Source organism: Kwoniella pini, chromosome 8, assembly GCF_000512605.2.
Source record: "Kwoniella pini CBS 10737 chromosome 8, complete sequence".
Taxonomy (NCBI): Eukaryota; Fungi; Basidiomycota; class Tremellomycetes; order Tremellales; family Cryptococcaceae; genus Kwoniella; species Kwoniella pini.
This window is the reverse complement of record NC_091723.1, coordinates 1171497-1189928: the sequence shown is the minus strand read 5'-3', so window position 1 is coordinate 1189928 and position 18432 is coordinate 1171497. Positions and strand designations below refer to the sequence as shown.

The window sequence follows — 18432 nt, the reverse complement described above, 5'->3', positions numbered from 1 at the left end:
AATCTTTCGACTGCAGATGAAATTCACTCGAAAATCATAAGGTGTAGAAAGATGTAATTATGATACCTGCAGCTGAACGCGTTTGAACCAATTGCCATTCCCGGTTAACGGCCGGTACCTTTTTGGGTGAGTAATTGAATATGCATCTACCACGTGTCATGTCAATAAAGCTTGTGCTTTTACCAGATGTAAGAGTAGAAAATAGAATTTTGTGCGTTAAATGATTAATTGTAACATCGGCATAAAGGTGATACTTATTTTCTTTAGACATCTTTCATACCTCTATCACAACGGGAATCGAATTTTACTCAACTGACACAAATCCTCATCATGAGCTCATCACTCACTGCACGACCATTATTCGGAGGGGCGATTTCATTGGACTTACCTGAAAATTACATCGATGCTAGGTGAGTTATAAATAGTTCATCATTGTTTTAATTCCAAGACTGTTCAAATCGAGTCTAGATGCTGAGCTGAAATCACCGTATCATGACTATTGCAGTGACTTACGTCAAATTCCCGACAATCAAGAAGTTTTCTTATCTTCAACTTCAGATACAGCTATAGTACTTGAAGTATTAGGTATGGTTGAAGATGGATTAGCAAGTACAGATTTATGGGAAGCTGTAAAGTGAGTTTTGAGTTTTTCGTTTTTTTTGGTGTTCTTTTGCAATTTCTTTATAATTGATAATATTATGATGATTTCAGATTTCACTTTTCATCAATTGCACATGATAACGCATCATTAGAATCTAAAATAATAACTTTACCTCCTTCTGAACCTATTAAATTTAATCCTTCATCTAATTCATTAGAAGAAATCAAAACTCCAAATCCAATAATATTAAGTGGTACTCAACTTATACATAAATTTTCACATAATTCAAATGGATTACCAAGAGAAGGACATGAAAATGATTTACCTGATAAAGTTTGGATAGGTATTTCATTATGGAGAATTTGGATTCAAGATGAAATCAAAAAAACAAAAAAAAAAGCAGATTTAGTTTTAAGTATAAATGTTAATCTTTCTGATAAAAATGGAAATGGTGAAAAAGAAAGAGAAAATATTGAAAGTTGGTTTTTTAATAAATGTGTTAAAAGTTTAAAAATTGAAGATTTCAATTTATTTGGTGATTTAGAATAATTCACAAATTTAGATGGAAAATGAAATTGATAAATAAGAATATTTATAAATTAGAAGATTGAAATTGAAGTTGAAAAAAAAGGAGTATTGGGCTTTTTTCTTTAGAAAAAGCTAATTCTAAAGAAAAAAGCTAAAAGTACATCGAATTCAATAGATATAGAAAATCATAGTAGGATAATCAGGTAACAATTAGAACCACTCATAAGTGATCAACGTATGTGATTATAAGCAGTTTGAACAATTGTACTTGGTATGGTTGTGAGAACAGCTTTATCAGTCGGACCGGCTCTATACAGATTTGTACTGCACGAAATACTACATAGCCCACATATCAATTAGAATTATCAAGATGTTGTTTCAATGCATACAATACAAAGTGTATCAGAATTATATGACTATAATACACAGGAAAATCATGATTGATGTATGTATGTACACGGTACTCAACTTGACAAAGGTGAACAATTCGATGCACCATCCAGAACTGACAGCGCGACATGCTAAATGCGGACCAGGCGTATCCTCCAGATATCTCTTATACTCTAAATGTGTGAATAGACAATCCCAGATTTACGCCAAGTATCTATAAGAACCCATATCATCTGTTCTTTCTAGATATTCTCGCTTCCAAAGAATATCAGTAACGATTTATGTAATCTTTAAATCGGAATCGAATGACTTACATCTATCAAACCTTCTATTCTTTTCTTGATTAATGACATTGAAGGACTAAATCTAGTTGAAAGTTGATGTGCAACTTCAGATATCAAATCATTATGAGACATAATTTTACGATCTTTCATAATTCGTACAATACATGCCTTTATTAAGAAAATCACAATTTAGCTTTGGAAAAAAAGAAAATTCTTATTGAGACGAATTGAATTTAACTCACTTCAACTTGATGTTTTCTTTCTTCGTCAACCATTTCTTGAGTTTCTTCTCTTTCTTTTGAATTTTCAACTTTACTTGCAATTTGCATTATCTTAATTCTTGCTAAAGGTGAAGTGAAATTTTCATTAAATTCAAATTTATCATTTGGATTGATATCCCTTCCTTTAGGTATTTTAGTTAATACTCTAAATTTAGCACATGCAAGAGATTGTAATGTTCTAATTAGGTCGGAATCTGGTAAATCCGTTAGAGATTTAATTTCCTATTTATACCAAGCGGACAAATGAATTCTGTTAATTAGGAACAATTCAACAAGGAATGTCAAAACTTACGGGATAGGATAAATTTTCTCCAGATTTGACGTCTTCGAATAATAGTAATACGACCAAAGCATGAGTTGATAAATTTAAATCATGAGACCGATTCTTGAATCGCACTTTGACATCCGCTGTACCCAAATTACCTTGCCAAGTTAATCTTCTACCTGAATGCCTCGAATCGTAATACCTCTGGAATGTTTCCATTGCCGGTTGAAGGGCTGTTGGGAAAGTACATGTGTTTGTAGCGACTATTGGTTGAGGCCAGTAAGACGCCGTTAAAACGTTTACGCTCAGATCAATCGGTAAAGCCTAGACAATCATCATAATTAGCGTGAGCCAAGTTGGTATCCATAGCCGATTTTACTCACACCATGCCGATTCAAGTAATTTCTAAATGTATTGGCACTTTCATTACTCAACCTCATATCGGTAAACATTCCTTCCAATTTCTGAGTAAATTGGAAACCCCTAAAACCACATATATCAGCTTGGACTGGCACAATCTGATCTCAACTGGGTCGAAGCATAATTCACATTTCCATTTTGAGCTTGGTCACCATTTGTTTCTCCGAATCGTCGCTCGCGCTTCTCGCATATAACAACCGCCTGGCTAGGTGATTCTTGTAGTATCGCTCGAATTTATCTTTATCTAATAAGAACCTGAATAACACAATTGTCTTTTCCAACGCCGATTCAATCTCACTATCCGATTTCTGTAATCATTGAATCCCAACGGTTAGCCTTAGATCGTGCTGAAATCGACAACAACATACCGCTTTTGTACCTTTCTTGAGGTTCTCGTCAATGAACAAGGACAGGTATTCGGGCGCTCGTGGATTAGCATTGATGAAAGATTGGAAAGCCTGGTCATACATATTTAGTTTGATTTACAGTCATGAATTGAATCGACTCACTTCATTTATGGATACTTGAACTTGTTTATCACCCATAAAAGCACTATCCAGGATGTTATCGAATTTATCTTTCAGGTCGAGAACGTCTTGCACCCATTTCAAAGCTGAGCTAAGTGCATTGTTCGTAGGAGCAGATTTAACCTTCTCCTTCTCTTTTCCTTTTCCTTTTCCTTCCGCTTGATCATCATCTTGATCGATTGTTGACGGTCCAGCCTCGATCGAACTTCCCTCATTAACGTTTTTACCTCTTTCTTCTATATCTAATCTCAAGGCTGCTCGCAAAGAGGTCTTTCCAGCGTCTCTAGGAACCTTAAGATATAAGGAATACAATCGTCTTAAATCTGCTATTCGGTCGGAATCTAGCATTACAACCAATCCACTACCTGGCATATCTAGTATGGTTTGCAAATGTGGCGTTAGAAGGTTCGCAATTAAAAGTTCTTGTAATGCTGGGTGGGTCGTTGTTGATAGATAATGAACGGTACGATCCGCTTCTTCCGCCAGACGTCTTTCCACCTATACCACCGAAGTACGTTGAGCTCTTCGTTCAAACTTATGGGTAGAGGAATAAGAAAAATGGGCGGCCACTTACGCGTCTGAGATACTGTGCAGCGTCTCCTTTTTCCAGCTCCTCGATAGCTTCCAACCCGTAAAATTCCGCGCTTCTCTTCAAAAATTCAGGCTCGAAATCCGTGACGTACACAGTCTTACCACCTTCTCGTTCGGGAACATTCAATCTTAAAAGAATATCGGTACATTCCCTGATTGTTGAACGAGTTATAGTTTCTCCATCCCTTTCTAATTGAACTTGAGATAGTAAAGTTGATATTAAGTGAGTATGAATGGGATGTTTAGATGATCGAATAATGTGAGATAAGAAGAGTGTTAAGCCGACATCGTAAATCAATGGCAAGCCGTTGGCAAAAGAATAACCTTTGTCCTGCAATCAAAAGCGATAATATGTTACCAAATGGCGCAAGATCTGCCTTGAGGAGGAAAGACACTTACCATATATTTAAGAATGTCCCTAATTTTCCTCATTGATCCTGTATGATCTTCCCAAGCACTCTTGACAGCTTTCAAAAATCTATCACCTTCCAAAGCTCTTTCTATTGCTTCCGCTCCACCTCCTAGTTTACCTGCTCCCCTTGTACCTCCAGACCTAGGAAAAGTAGGTACAATCTTTTCCTCGGCTAATCTGTCCAGGTATTCTGCAATCAAAGCTTTGACTCCATTATATAGTTGATCTCCATCTGCTCAACAGCCAAAATTTTCAGGTCAGTGCAGTCTTGCGAACGAGGCATGGTGAGAGGAAACGTACGTTTGTGAAGTACCATATTATACCCATACCTGTAATGTTCTTCATATGATAATTTCGACGCGTTATGATTTTGAATTTCTCGAATTGCATTAGCTAATTTCGTCCATGTATCTTTGATAGGAGTTTCTGAGGTTGGCTATTAGATATAACAATTCATCAGCTACATGCTTATATGTTTAAGCTATCAGCTGAAGCTTACTCTTTTAGGAGGTCGCTGTTACCATTCAAAAAGCGGCAAGGAATTAGCGTTTTGACCTTTAGTATCAGACATGAATACTCACGATTTTAGGTTTACCCCGACGAGCGGCTCCCATCGACATAGCCATGATGATGCTGCAAGTACTGAAGGGACTGACCCAATAATGAGGTTGTAAATAAATTATGCGATGTTGAGGAATATGAGATATAATTGATAGATGACGGTCTATAAATTAGGTTAAGCGGGGTAGAGTGAGTAACGTGCGCAGGAGGAATTTATCCGAACATCTTCCACCATTTATCTTAACTTTTCTCTTTCTTCGCATCATCTTACCTTCCATAACATATACATACATTCCTTAGATTGCAAGAGCCAGCATCTTCAATGTCAAGCAGCTCAAGGAATGCTCTACATGTGCTTCGTTTGGTGTTGCGCACCCAAACTATATCGAAGAGCCGACTTGCTTCATCCTCTGCAACAGCAGCTTTAATTCGAGATAGCGATATTTCCTCTTCCTCTTCCACATTAAACAATAAATCGCATGCCATTCTCTCAGAAGATACAACAATACGACCTTCATTCCTAGAATCAGAATCAGACGAATATACGACTGCATCATTGTTACTTCCAGATAGAGAATTAGATCCAGAACCAATACCTTGGCCAAAATTATTTTCACATTCCGGTGAAATCCCACCTAAATCAAAATTCTGTGATCCTATATTCAGATTAGTAACTCAGGATAGGTACAAAGAAGCACTTACAATTTATCATGAAATAGTTTCTCATAATGACAAAATTCGTCAAGGTGTAACAATTGGACATTCAATAAGAATACAACATCGACATGAATATTTAAAACCTGCATTATATTCTTTAAAAATAGGTGATCATAAATCTACTTTAATGTGGTTAGGAATTTACCCAAATAGACCAGCTACGTATAATCATCCAGCTCTTAAAGAAGTATGGACTCCGATTATAAATGTTTTCATTAATGATAAAGGATCTTTCAGAGATGATCCAGAATTTTTACAAGAATTTTTGATTTTAGCTGGACGAAAAGGATTACTACCTACACTTTTACCTCCTATCTTACCTCACTTGGTATTCTCTTTTCCTCCCGAAAATTCTAAAGCAATCTTAGAAAATGCGATTCAAGCGTATAGAGAATCTACTACATCAGACACTTCACGTACCCCACGAGCGAAATACCAAGAAGAAATTGTAATTAAACAGATTATAGAATGGTGGGGTTCTTATTTGCGGAAATTACTAATAGCAGGATGGAAAATCGAAGCTAGGTATCTAGTCGATGACAAACCTTTTGAAGGCGAATGGGATCAGATAACACAGAAATTCATCATGGAAGAATTAAAGTCAATCTCAGAAAGTTCAGTAGACAAGTCTGAATCTCTCAAATTGATTGATACATCCGATATAATCATGCGAATACGATCGTCCTTGGTTGACTTACCCACACCGACCGAATTGGCAACGTTGATACGAGCATTATCACATCCGCTCATAAACCTAGAACACCCTACCTTATTGAGCAGATTCAAATCTCGATTCACGCGACCACCGAGCACGCATCGAGCAAGGAATTACCCAACGATTCAACAGAAATTATGGCTTCACGCTGAAATACTAAACTTACAGAGAGAGGGAGATCACTGCACCGCATTAGCGTTATTTAGAGACAATTTCGTTTGGGCAGGACTACCAGATCAAAGTCTACTTTTCGGACAAGCACCTCCGCCCATCGGTAATTTGCAACTCAAATCATATCCAACTATTCAAATAATAACGACCATTATACCTTCAATTATCTATAATCTACCTCATCCAATCTCCAAAACAATATCGACATTTTATGGAAATTACGTTGAGTCAATACACACCTATCCTCCTTCATTAAGACCGAATTCAGTAACTTATTCGACATTGTTAAGAGAATTAACCCATCATTCTGGATCTTTAGCTGGGTTAAGGGCAATAAGATTGGTAATTGATAATGGTATTGAACCTGGAGAATCTTCTTACGCTGCTGTACTTTATGCTCTTGCTGGAAGAAGACAAATTGAACAATTTTGGAGTTTCTTATATCAAGCTGAAAGGGAGAATATGATTGGAACGACAACTTATAGAGGATTAATGGCTATCTTAGTCAAAACGGGTCTTACCAAAGATGCTGAGAAGCTTTTTTGGCGTGCAAGGGAAAGGTATCAGAATGAGAATGTTTTCGACGGATTAGATGTGGAGGGAAAGTGATATACTCTTTTCAATAGTGTAGATCAAAATGAACGTCTGTGAGATTCATGGATCATCTCTCGGATCTGTCGTCTGACTGGGTGTTATACTAAAAAACTCGTCTTTTGTATGTTGTATATATTATATAATAATGTATTTGATATGATTGGGTGGATTGGTGCCCCGCTTAAATTACCCGTTGCTCGTGACTACATATCATCAACATGAATAAGAGCAATTCACTATTGTCATACCGAATTAACGAATACTCAGTCATATAGAAGAAGATACTCTACATCATATCGAATGCCATACACAACTCGCACGAGAGACTCATTCATCATGTTTCAGAATATATAGAAAGCCCATACCGGCTTAAACTCCCTTTCTCGAAATGATTGATTTTTTAGGTGGTGATCCACCTCGGCCAACCACTACCGTACCTGATCAATGGATAATTGATCTCCCCACGACCGATACTCACATCTGCATATATCGTTACCGACAATCTTCTCGGATCAATCAGGCAGGCCCTTCGACTTCGAGCTCAAGCTTCAGAGATATACTTGTAGATCCGTTCGAAAGAGCTTGGCGTACTGTTAATGATGCTTCGAATGAAGATTATACAATCAAACATGCTTTAGATGAGCCGTGTGGGATAATCTCCAACGAAGATGGAGAAAAGGCCTTCTGGTACTTTTCCAGTAACAACGATGTAGAAAGTCCAGAGTTTGAGGGTTTAGAAGGTAGGTCGATCGGCCTTTTCATACAGCTAAATCATACTGTTTATCTTGATTGGTAGTGTTTACACCTTCCCTTCAACCTTTAAGCATCACGCAGCTAGTAACTTGTTCGAAACATGGACACGATACATCATGTCTAGGTCGCAAATTGCTTGAGACTGATACACCTTGCAACATATCATTAGATTTGTCAGGAGGTGTTGCTCGTCATTTGGATTTACTTGCTTCGGCTTTAGTTGAAAAAATGGCTTGGAAGAGAGGTCATAGACTATCAACGCAATTGACACTTACAAGGTGAGTCAACCTTAAGGTCTGCTAACCCCGGGACTTTGTGCACTGACAGATGATTTCAGTTCTTATGCATCGCTCAACCCCGCACTTCGACCGATATCGCCTCAGAAATTCCTTCTTACCGTTCGACCCTCATCTACACCTTCATCAAGCTCCGCTCATACACCTTCACCCTTGATACTTGCTCCATTGGGCCTACCAGCTTTACAAATTGGTCCTTCCTTCCTCACTGGTGCTCAAGAATCCCACTTGATCTCCACATTCGATACCACCTTTAGCCATACGTGGAAAGACGGGCGGTCGGAGCGTCGTGCAAAATCTCACATTTTAGGCGGAACTTATTCTGACTGGTCGATATATTGGGTTCCAATCGATGATAAAACTTCCTCTTCTAAAGGGAAGATGACTCCTCGACAATTGGTAAAAAGTTGGCAATCTTCTCAGGGAGTGTTAACAATTTGGCCGACTCACTTATCTCAATCATACTTCACTTTCACTCCCCCTAAGAACCGGGATGCGAATGTCAAACCTCATCTACCTGACATTGAATCTTCGGATTTATTGGGCATTTCGACGGGTTTATTTGATTTCCTATCAACGTATAAGGAACCTGATCCGCCGGTTGATCAAGAGGAAGATGAAGAAGATATAAATATGGATGCTGAATCTACTGTTATAACGGTTGAAGCTGATTCAGATCAAATCCTTCATCAATCCACTGGTCTTAATGATCTTCCAGATGGAATAGAAGGAGGAGATAGCGATTTGGATGATTTGTTCTCTGCACATTCTGATTCACCTAACGTAACTATAATTCCAGATCAAGATCAACCTATAATTTTAATGGGTGATACAGATACTCCGATCGAGGTTTCGTCGAGTGACATCGTAAATTCCACAAGTCCAAAAATCCCAATCACCAACAATAATACTGGTGGACCTGCGCGATTAAGTAGGAATGGAACTGGAAACGTTTTGGAGAATGGTCAAAAAGAAGAAATGGTCACTGAAGATGATTTTGCATTTTTCGATTCGCCAACAGACGAGATTGATGCTCCACTCGAAGATACAAATGGTTTTGAAGAGAGGAAACAGGACATACTGGACGTACATCAACATATTTCAACTGACGTACATCAACATATCTCAACTGATGTTACGATGGAAGTGGATAGTCATCATCAGATAGATCAGATAGAAATACTACCGGTGCAGGAGGCGAAGATTTCAGAACAGCATTCGTCACTCGATTCGCAGCCGGTAGCTACGACAGAAAACCAAAATATCCCAGCAGCAACTCATGAGGACATCGATGGCTTTGCAAATCGTAGCGGTATACAGCAGGACATGCTCCTGCTGCCCGTTGCGACTCTGCCATCGCCCCCAGTACCGCCATCACCGAATCTTGTGCCTCCGCCTTTCCCGCTACCACATATAGTACCGCCTGCGAGTTGGGTCACGAAAGACTTGGTCCCTCCATCCTTTTCGCCATTACCACTTCTCCCACAGTTGGATTCGCCTTTCCCTTACTCTTTACCTACTCCTGCTCCTACCCCATCAGATCTCAATTGGAACTTGGTAGAAAGGCTTCAACCTCCCAAATCGTCGAACCCGTCTTATGCCAAAGACTGGAAGGTGGACGAAGAGCTATCTGAACTCGATGACGCAGATACTTATACTGGTCCACCAACGCCAATGTCAGATTATTCCACTGACAGTGAAGAAGAAGAGACCAATAGAAAGAATGATGCTCAGACTACCAGTAGTACTCCACCTGAAGGTTTCGAATACGTAGTGGAATTTGGTGGGATCAGGTGCGCAGGCGCCGACTGGATACACTTGATATACGATGTCCAAACTTTGCAGAGTCACGCTGTAGATTGGAATCCATCTTGGGATGAGAATTTAGACAAAAGCCTCGTTCCACCACATTCACCGCCGGAGCAAGTCATCATGAAGAATTGGCATAAGGGGCTGGATGTTAGTGGACTTATCAAAGAGCTCGTAGGCAATTTTGTTTTAAGGGACACATGCTCGAACCGATCCCAAAGGTCAGCTACTATGATCAATGCCGAAAGATTTTGGCAATCCTCCTCTATCAAGGAGGGTATGAGTTTGTCAGATCTCAATAGTAGTAGGTTTTACCTTTTACTACTAGCAGATTATTTGCTAATTCTATTAATTCGCCAATGATAGGTATGAAAAGTAGATCATTATCTCAGCCACAGTTATCAGCAGGATATCATCATTATTCGATCAACCTGAACATATCATCCATCCAATATTGGACTGAACTCGGCTTACAACCTCACGGTGGATACAAAGATGTCAGAGCTAAATTCTTGTGCGTCGCAAGCGACGAATCTGCAGGGGCTGCGGATTGGGCCGTACAGATAGGGAAGCAGATCAGTAGGATCTGGAAGGAAATGAATTTAGGTCATCACAATCTCACAGCTGATAGAGTCATTACTGTCAAACCATCTGCTCTGTTGGAATCAGTCGGTGAGTTGTCCGATTCCGAAATAATCTGCAATGAATTTGACCAAAACTTCCAATAGCCACCACCCTGAATCAATCACAAGCGAATACAGCCCTCTACATCGTCCTACCTATTAATCGCATTATCACCTCAGCGATTAAAGATTTGTTCAACTATTCAGTATCGCCTTCGTGCTCAACCGTAATTCACATTTTACCAAGTCATTCCCTCTCTTTGACGGATTGCAAACAAGTAGCTTTAGAAGTGTACAATAAAATATCTGAACCTATAAGGGAAACCAATCCTAGAACTGTTTCTGATCCATATGGCTTACAACAACTTGAATCTGAACATGAAAGTGAAAGAACAACCAGACAAGCTTTTAATTTAGCTAGAACTGAAATTCCAACTCCTGAATTTAGCATGTCTTGGCCTCTTCAATCGTATGATGTCTTGAATAAAAATCGTTTTATACATTCGACATATACGATAAACGAAGATATCGGAGTAATGATCGTTTTCATTATTGATGATCTCGGTGAAATGTTTGATATGAATATTTGGACTGATATTGATAAGATTAAATGGGAAAATAGAGTTGAAAAATTGTTTAGATGGATAAAAGTGAGAGCGGATAAATGGATTATACAATGGAGATTGACTCTGATGAGATCTGGAAGAATGATGGAAAATGAATTGAACGGTGAGTATTATGTTTATATATCTATTAAACAATGACTGAGGAATTATGAAATAGCTTGGAATCAATTACTTGAAAATTCAAATTCACCTATTACCTTATTATTGGTTGATCAACAAGAATATAATGAATTGAAGGAAAATGAAAATATACCTCATCCAAAAGGATTTTCAAATATTCCAATATCAACTCTGAATGATCCAACAATGTCAATTATTAATCTTAATTATTTAGCTCAATTAACAATTTTTGAAAATAAAATTCCAATTGATCTTTTATCCTCAAATGAAGAAATTAAAGTGATTTATCCATTATCAACTTTTTTAATTTCTCAATCTTTAAAAGGATTAGAAGGGTATGAATCTAAATTATATAATATATTATATAATCAATTTCCTTTGAATTATAATAAGAAGAAGAAAGAAGAAATTGAATTTGAATTAGGAGAAGAAATTTATAGATTAAATTGTTTAATTGATTTAAGATGGAAAATACAAGGTGGTTTTCAAGGCTTATTGGAAATTATCATACAAGGTTTAGAATTTATCAGTGAACCAAAGGAGAATGAGTAATCTCTTAATTTATGAAGGAAGGAGAAAGAAAATAACTGAATTATTTGATTTAAAAAAGTTGTAAAAACTTGGTTGTCATTAAGAAAGAGAAACGATTCGATTTTGTAAATGTATGTTGTAATATTTTAGTCTCATATTGATTTGTCATTCCCATGCATGGATAAAATACTGTCTTGTATGATTAAAGACGTTGTATTTGCATTGACGAATAGAAATGATCCATACAAAACGCTGCATTCTGTATAAAAGAATGGGAAATCAAATGAATAACCTCCACTTCAGTTCATTCGAGATGATATCATCTCGTTCTTTATTAATGATATGAAGTTTATCGCTCTCTAATTTGTTTACATGACTCTTTCTTACATTTAAACCATTCATTATTCACTGTTACAAGATTAAAAATTCAAATTCTATTTTCCTTATTTTGATCAAAACATATAAATCTCAAAATGTTAATTTCACCTTCAAAAATTCATTCAAATTTAATATCATTATTATCAACAAATTATAAAAAAGGTCCACATACAGCTTTATTAATTTATCCAAATGGTCAATTAGTTTCTTCTGCAAATTTACCTTCAGATGATTATGAAGATGATGATGAAGATAATCAATCAAATGGAAAACTCAAAGGACAAGAAGAATTGGAAGAAGAAGAAGAAGAAGAGGAACCTTATTTAGAAATTCAAGAAAGATTTAGACTTTTACTTGGTTTAGCTAGTCAATGGGATAGACAAGATAGTGGAAAAATGGAATGTGAAGTGAGTTAAATTATTTCGAAAATTAAAACAAAACATCAATATATCTCTTAATCATATTAAAATGAAATTCTTATTTGACACTCTTTTTTTGTAAAAAACAAAAAAGCTCGGTAAATTACATTTTAAATTTATTCAACTTCCAATATCACCTTTAGTTTCTTCAATAGGTAAAGAATCATTACCTTCTGTTAAAAATCAATTTATTGATGGATTTATATTAATTTTAAATTCAACTAAAAATGTTGAATGGAAAATATTATTGAATAAAGTGAGTTTGATTTTGAATTTTAAAACTTTTTCAATTTTAAATTCATTTTATCTATTTTTGTTTTAAGGAAATCATCAATTTTTTATTTTTTATTAATATCAAAATGTTTGAAAGCTGATTTTACTAAACTTTATTCAGTCGGAAGAATTTAAGAAAAATTGGGACTCATAAGTTCAGATAAATTTGCAAGCTAGATAAGTCGATTTAATTTAATCCATATGGATTAAATCGATTACAATGAACAAATAGAAACAAAAAGACAAATAGATAATAAAATATAAATTGTATTCTTAAATATTATGCATAGTTGTATTAAATTTGACCAACAGCACATCCATCACCTCTTAAATCACTACCTGCAGCCCAAACTCTTCTATTATTATGTTCAACCCTTTGTATAATTTGTCCTCTACCTGCAATTCCTCTTTGAAATTCACTAACAATTTCACAAGTATGTCCCATTTTACTTAATTCTTTTACTACTTCTAATGAAATTCCATCTTCGAAATAGATTTCACTATTTATATCACCTACTGAACTTTCTGAACCTTTTTTATTTGCATTAGGTAAACCAGCTGAAATACAAAATCTTGGTGAATCTAAAGAAGATTGAACTGAAAAACCTCTTAATTTATTTAATAAAACTTGAACATGACCTTGAGGTTGCATAAATCTAATTATAAATCATATAATAGTCAGCCTCATTCAAATTATATGTCATTCATTGAAATGTAAAATGCACTCACCCTCCCATGACTCCATATGACATTAATAAATTTCCATTTTGAGTTACCATAGCTGGTATAATAGTATGATAAGGTCTTTTACCACCTGCAACATTATTTGGATGTCCTTCTTTCAAAGTAAACCCTGTACCTCTATTTTGAAGTGTGAATCCAGTTCCTTTAGGTATAGCACCTGTACCGAATCCTAAATAGACAAGCTCAGTTATATAAACGCTCGTGAAATAAAACGTCCTTGGTATACTAGTAGGTGGTCAACCTTTAGAGTTTCCCCACTTACCAGCATAATTTGAAGCAATGAAAGAACAACTATTACCCTCATTATCGGCGGTTGCCAAGTAAACTGTATCACTTGAATTTATAGGATTACCATGAGTGATATGACCTGATTTCTTTAAATCGATTAAAGCAGCCCGTTTAATTAGATATTCCTGTCGTGTCACAGGTCAATTGTAAAGTTTCCAACTTGGATGACCATAGCTTACCTTGGTTAATAGCTGTTCAACAGGTACATGCACCACATCAGGATCGGTAACGTAGTATCTTGCTACCATGATACACGACTGTCAGCTCACTATCCCGTCAAGTGATCTCAAGATGATTCAGGCGTGACGTACTGTCTATGACATCGAACAACGAATAAATCAAGATTATACGGTATGAATTAGTTCACGCTCTTCTGGATTATCGCACGAACGCGAGCAGACTGAAACTCACCTGCAAAAGCCAATCTCAAAGCTTCAATCAGAATATGGAGATATAACGTAGAATTATGAGGTAAATCTAATACGTCAATACCATGTTGCACTTCTACGGCTTCGATAATACCTAACGCTATTAATGCGGTCAATCCTTGACCATTTGGAGGGCACTAGGAAAGTTTTCATTGACCAATTAGCGATGTTTCAAGCAAGACCAATCTATGTAAAGAAGCAACCCACTTCCCATAGAGAAACGCCTTGATCACCTGCTTCACCAACTTTGAAATCGTATTTGATTGGTTGAATCACTTCCGCATCTGCCTCAGCCAAATCTTCTAAAGTCATGATTCCTCCACCAGATCGAACCAAATCGACAATGGCTGGTTGCACAAACTTAGCAGTCCATTCGATGATGTCATTCGTCTATCCTGCTCACCTTCAGCAATACGACCTTTGTAAAATCCTTCCCTTCCATGCTCGGCCACTGCTTCGAAAGTATCTGCTAATTCAGGATGAGTCATAACGTGGGAAGGGAGTGGGAAGCTCTGTTGACATTAGGTCAGTATGATAGTCAAGTAGTCAGTCGTTGTGGCTCTCACCCCATCGGGCATCATCATTCTACGATCATCTGATTAGCAAGCGATCCCTTGCACGGAGCATCATGACAGACTGCTCACTCCTTCCAATTTGGCGAAGCATTCTTGATCAGACTCTCGGAATTTGCCCACTAGAAGCACGGAAATCAATTAGCTTTTCGCATGAATTCCGATCGGGTTGACCAGCATGATACTGACTGCACGACTGTTCAGTTCATGTTCAGGTACACCTTCCCTAGCTAATCTAATTGCAGGATCTAAAATTTCCCTCATTGATAATTTACCAGAACCGAATTCTGAGATGGTCTTAAGCCATCCTGCTGCTGCACCTGGAACAGTCACTGAATTGAGATTTGTCAAAGGAATCTGGTCATACATCATCATATTAAGGAGCTTTCTCACTAGTATGCGCGAATATCGGCCGGCGACCGCATACCGGGGAACATTAGATGAACTCACACTATCGCCATTTATACCTTGGCTTCGTAAATACTCCAAAGTTAGACCTTTGGGTGCTCGTCCAGATCCATTGATACCTTTGACCGTCTTGGACTTTGCATCATAGAATAGGCAAAATATATCTAAATTCGTGTGAATCATTTAGTCTTCAATGATCTCGACAACGGTCTTAGCTCAAATGTATGCTCACCTCCTCCGATACCTGTCGTCCGATGTGTGATCGTTAGGCTCGGATATTACTCAGTGAGACATAGATTGGCAACTCACCAGTGCAAGAAGGCTCAGTAACGTTGAGTGCGGCGGCAGTCGCTACAGCAGCATCGGCTGTACATAGTAACAAAGATCAGTTATTGGTCAAACAAGATCAACTGGAGGGAATGTAAGCGGACCTGCATTTCCACCTTTGTTGAGTATTTCTAACCCCGCCTGACAAGCTAAAGGGAGATCTCAGATATCAGCTGTTATCCTTTGGCGTTTAATCGACAGGTGAGCCCTTACCAAGTGGTTGCGAAGTGGCTATCACTCCCTTTGTGGAGAATATAGATGACCTCCTTGAAGGGAAATGGGCGAATTGAGGCTCATACGAGGGGTGTAGACGGGAGAAATCTAGTGGTGCCATGGTGATTCTCTACCTGGTGCGATCAAAGGTCAAACTTATCGAGATGAGGTTTTCTGTATTTGATTTGCAGACCCCTTTGAATACATCTGGCCAGTTGGAATTGTTATCATTGATCACGTCGTGACAACAATGAGGGAATCGGTCATATCCGTAAGTGGAGGTTGATCTGGCGGCTGTGCCCACTGAATCACTCTCTGGGGCAATGGGCGAAACCATCGGTGATTAATCAGACTAGTCGGTCTTAAGGCCTACATAGCTTGTGCCACAAGACAGCTCTCTCACGTAATACCGTTTTACACCTAAGTCTTTACAATTATAGTAAATGCAGGTAAGCAATAGTACAGTGAGGCGGGTTTGATCCCTTAGACTGTCATTGCTTTGCACTGGGGTGATCCTGTGCTCCAATCCTCACAATCACTCACTCACTCACTCACAGTCTGCTACCGATAGTCTCTGTAGGTAGTTGCTCGTTACTGGATTTTCATCAAAAGATATTGAATTGAAAAATCTTTTGAAAGGTTTCTTCTCTTCATCCTTCAAAATCAGTCAACATGGGTTGTAAGTATTAACATCATCGAAACGAGTTAGAGAATCAAGCTAATCATAGGTTGTTATTTTCGCTCATCTCCCTTCGCCAACATCAATTCTCAAACTTATCAATTCACGACATTAATCTCATATTTATGTTTCACTTGATCAATATTCAATAATTCCCTCGTACACGCACATATAGCCAACAAGCCTCGAGGTTTACAAGCCGCCCGAAAACTCAGAACTTCCAGAAGGGAGAACAGATGGGCCGATAAGAACTACAAGAAGAGAGCTCTTGGTAAATTCTACAAAACCTCTCCTACCGGTGGATCTTCTCACGCCAAAGGTATTGTTTTGGAGAAGGTGAGTCATTAGTTAGCTTGTTGTGGTGTGAGGAATAAGGAAGGAGAGCAGAGTCGTTCTAGGAAGATTGATATCGGAAGGTTACAAGAATGAACAAGGATACTCTGTGGTGCTTGACAGACAGCTCTAGGATATCGGAAGGACAGGAACGCGCAAATTGCAGAGCAGGATTGCAGAATTGCATTAGTATCAGAGATTTGCGGATCCGAGAGCTGGGCCAAATTGAGGCGACGTGTAGAATATGTTGGAGGAGGATTGCTCGACAAAATACATATAGTCGCTGATACAATCAAATCTTGTCTAGGTCGGTGTTGAGGCTAAACAACCTAACTCCGCTATCCGAAAATGTGTTAGAGTTCAACTTATCAAGAACGGAAAGAAGGTTACCGCTTTCGTACCTAATGATGGTTGTTTGAACTTTGTAAGCTCATCTTGAATCATGAATCATTTATCAGAGAGCCATAGCTGATATACGCGTTCAATAGACCGACGAAAACGATGAAGTTCTTATTTCAGGTTTCGGTCGACGAGGTAAAGCCAAGGGAGATATTCCCGGTGTGCGATTCAAGGTCGTAAAAGTATCTGGTGTTGGTCTTTTAGCTCTTTGGAAAGAGAAGAAGTGAGTAATAGTCCATCACTCAGTAGTATAAACAAATTGATGAAACGGACTTGAATGCTGATGATGTAAATTTCAATTATTTAGGGAGAAGCCTCGATCTTAATCCATTCGTTTTCAATACCATAAAAAACAAAATTAGCATTATTCTTATCGTATTTTAGGTTTTGGACGATTGGGATGCATGTATGATCTGACATAAAAATGTTTATCACGATTCAGATTTGAATTTGAATTGAGGAATTGTAGACTGCTCGTACGCTTTTTGAGATGATTAATATACCAGATTGGATGGACGATGTTATGAAATGGAAAAAGATGGAGTTATGGGATGATCATATGAGGAGGTCATGTTTCTGATCGTACATCTTCAAGCAGAATTTTCAGTTTTTAATTGTCTGAAATTCATCTTGGATAAAGGTTACTTGGCATGAGGGGAACCTAATGGAGGTATGATTTAAAATTGGAAAATGGTGTTGACTCTCTGATTGTCTCATCCCTCCTCTGTCCAGGACTTGGTTAAGAATTTCATGTGAGATAAACGAGATCCATCAGAATTTCAGATTGGTCTGATCCTCGTATGATATGACACACACTAATAGTTGCACACTAGATTACGATGTTCTTCTATTTGATAATTCTTTGACATTTCAATTTCTGCATTAATCGTTACTCCACATTGTTAAAAACGAACAAGATTGACATGTTTCATATTGATAATCTGATATATCGTCCTTATAGATATTCACATTTCAATACAATACATACAATACAATACAACATATAAAATCTTATAAAGCTACAAAATCATTCTCATTTCAATATGCGAATTTCTAATTATTATATTCTTTTAGAAGAAAGGGGAAAAAAACAAATTCCAGCCAAGTAAATAATAAGATAATTTAAAGTTAGATAAAAACATCAAATTATGAGAAC

At 37.5% G+C, this 18432-nt stretch overlaps 7 protein-coding genes across 7 annotated transcripts; 5 read left to right on the top strand and 2 right to left on the bottom strand.

Moving 5' to 3' along the window:
• Positions 1–330: 330 nt before the first annotated feature.
• Positions 331–1150, top strand: I206_106201 (uncharacterized protein; the record flags this gene model as incomplete). Its single annotated transcript, XM_019156752.1, has 3 exons — positions 331–410; positions 506–634; positions 712–1150. 3 exons carry the CDS (start codon positions 331–333, stop codon positions 1148–1150), a joined length of 648 nt encoding a protein of 215 aa, XP_019010554.1.
• Positions 1151–1720: 570 nt separating this feature from the next.
• Positions 1721–4925, bottom strand: I206_106200 (uncharacterized protein; the record flags this gene model as incomplete). The annotated part of the gene is made up of 13 exons (XM_019156751.1): positions 1721–1774; positions 1834–1971; positions 2046–2306; positions 2377–2673; positions 2733–2832; positions 2899–3077; positions 3138–3227; positions 3279–3794; positions 3871–4218; positions 4287–4531; positions 4600–4735; positions 4799–4813; positions 4881–4925. 13 exons carry the CDS (start codon positions 4923–4925, stop codon positions 1721–1723), a joined length of 2424 nt encoding a protein of 807 aa, XP_019010553.1.
• A 257-nt stretch (positions 4926–5182) lies between these two features.
• I206_106199 (uncharacterized protein) lies at positions 5183–7072 on the top strand (the record flags this gene model as incomplete). Its single annotated transcript, XM_019156750.1, has 1 exon — positions 5183–7072. The coding sequence occupies one exon, from the start codon at positions 5183–5185 to the stop codon at positions 7070–7072; it is 1890 nt and encodes a 629-aa protein (XP_019010552.1).
• A 373-nt stretch (positions 7073–7445) lies between these two features.
• Positions 7446–11836, top strand: I206_106198 (uncharacterized protein; the record flags this gene model as incomplete). The annotated part of the gene is made up of 6 exons (XM_019156749.1): positions 7446–7797; positions 7854–8088; positions 8148–10219; positions 10282–10587; positions 10644–11267; positions 11322–11836. 6 exons carry the CDS (start codon positions 7446–7448, stop codon positions 11834–11836), a joined length of 4104 nt encoding a protein of 1367 aa, XP_019010551.1.
• A 452-nt stretch (positions 11837–12288) lies between these two features.
• Positions 12289–13039, top strand: I206_106197 (uncharacterized protein; the record flags this gene model as incomplete). Its single annotated transcript, XM_019156748.1, has 3 exons — positions 12289–12600; positions 12707–12868; positions 13007–13039. The coding sequence occupies 3 exons, from the start codon at positions 12289–12291 to the stop codon at positions 13037–13039; spliced, it is 507 nt and encodes a 168-aa protein (XP_019010550.1).
• A 141-nt stretch (positions 13040–13180) lies between these two features.
• I206_106196 (gamma-glutamyltransferase) lies at positions 13181–15986 on the bottom strand (the record flags this gene model as incomplete). The annotated part of the gene is made up of 15 exons (XM_070203269.1): positions 13181–13541; positions 13615–13798; positions 13892–14042; positions 14097–14158; positions 14329–14482; positions 14553–14692; positions 14749–14857; positions 14912–14930; positions 14990–15039; positions 15107–15274; positions 15368–15489; positions 15558–15569; positions 15635–15691; positions 15757–15801; positions 15866–15986. 15 exons carry the CDS (start codon positions 15984–15986, stop codon positions 13181–13183), a joined length of 1755 nt encoding a protein of 584 aa, XP_070059370.1.
• A 551-nt stretch (positions 15987–16537) lies between these two features.
• Positions 16538–17602, top strand: I206_106195 (40S ribosomal protein uS12; the record flags this gene model as incomplete). The annotated part of the gene is made up of 5 exons (XM_019156746.2): positions 16538–16544; positions 16720–16880; positions 17185–17301; positions 17366–17499; positions 17584–17602. 5 exons carry the CDS (start codon positions 16538–16540, stop codon positions 17600–17602), a joined length of 438 nt encoding a protein of 145 aa, XP_019010548.2.
• Positions 17603–18432: the final 830 nt, after the last annotated feature.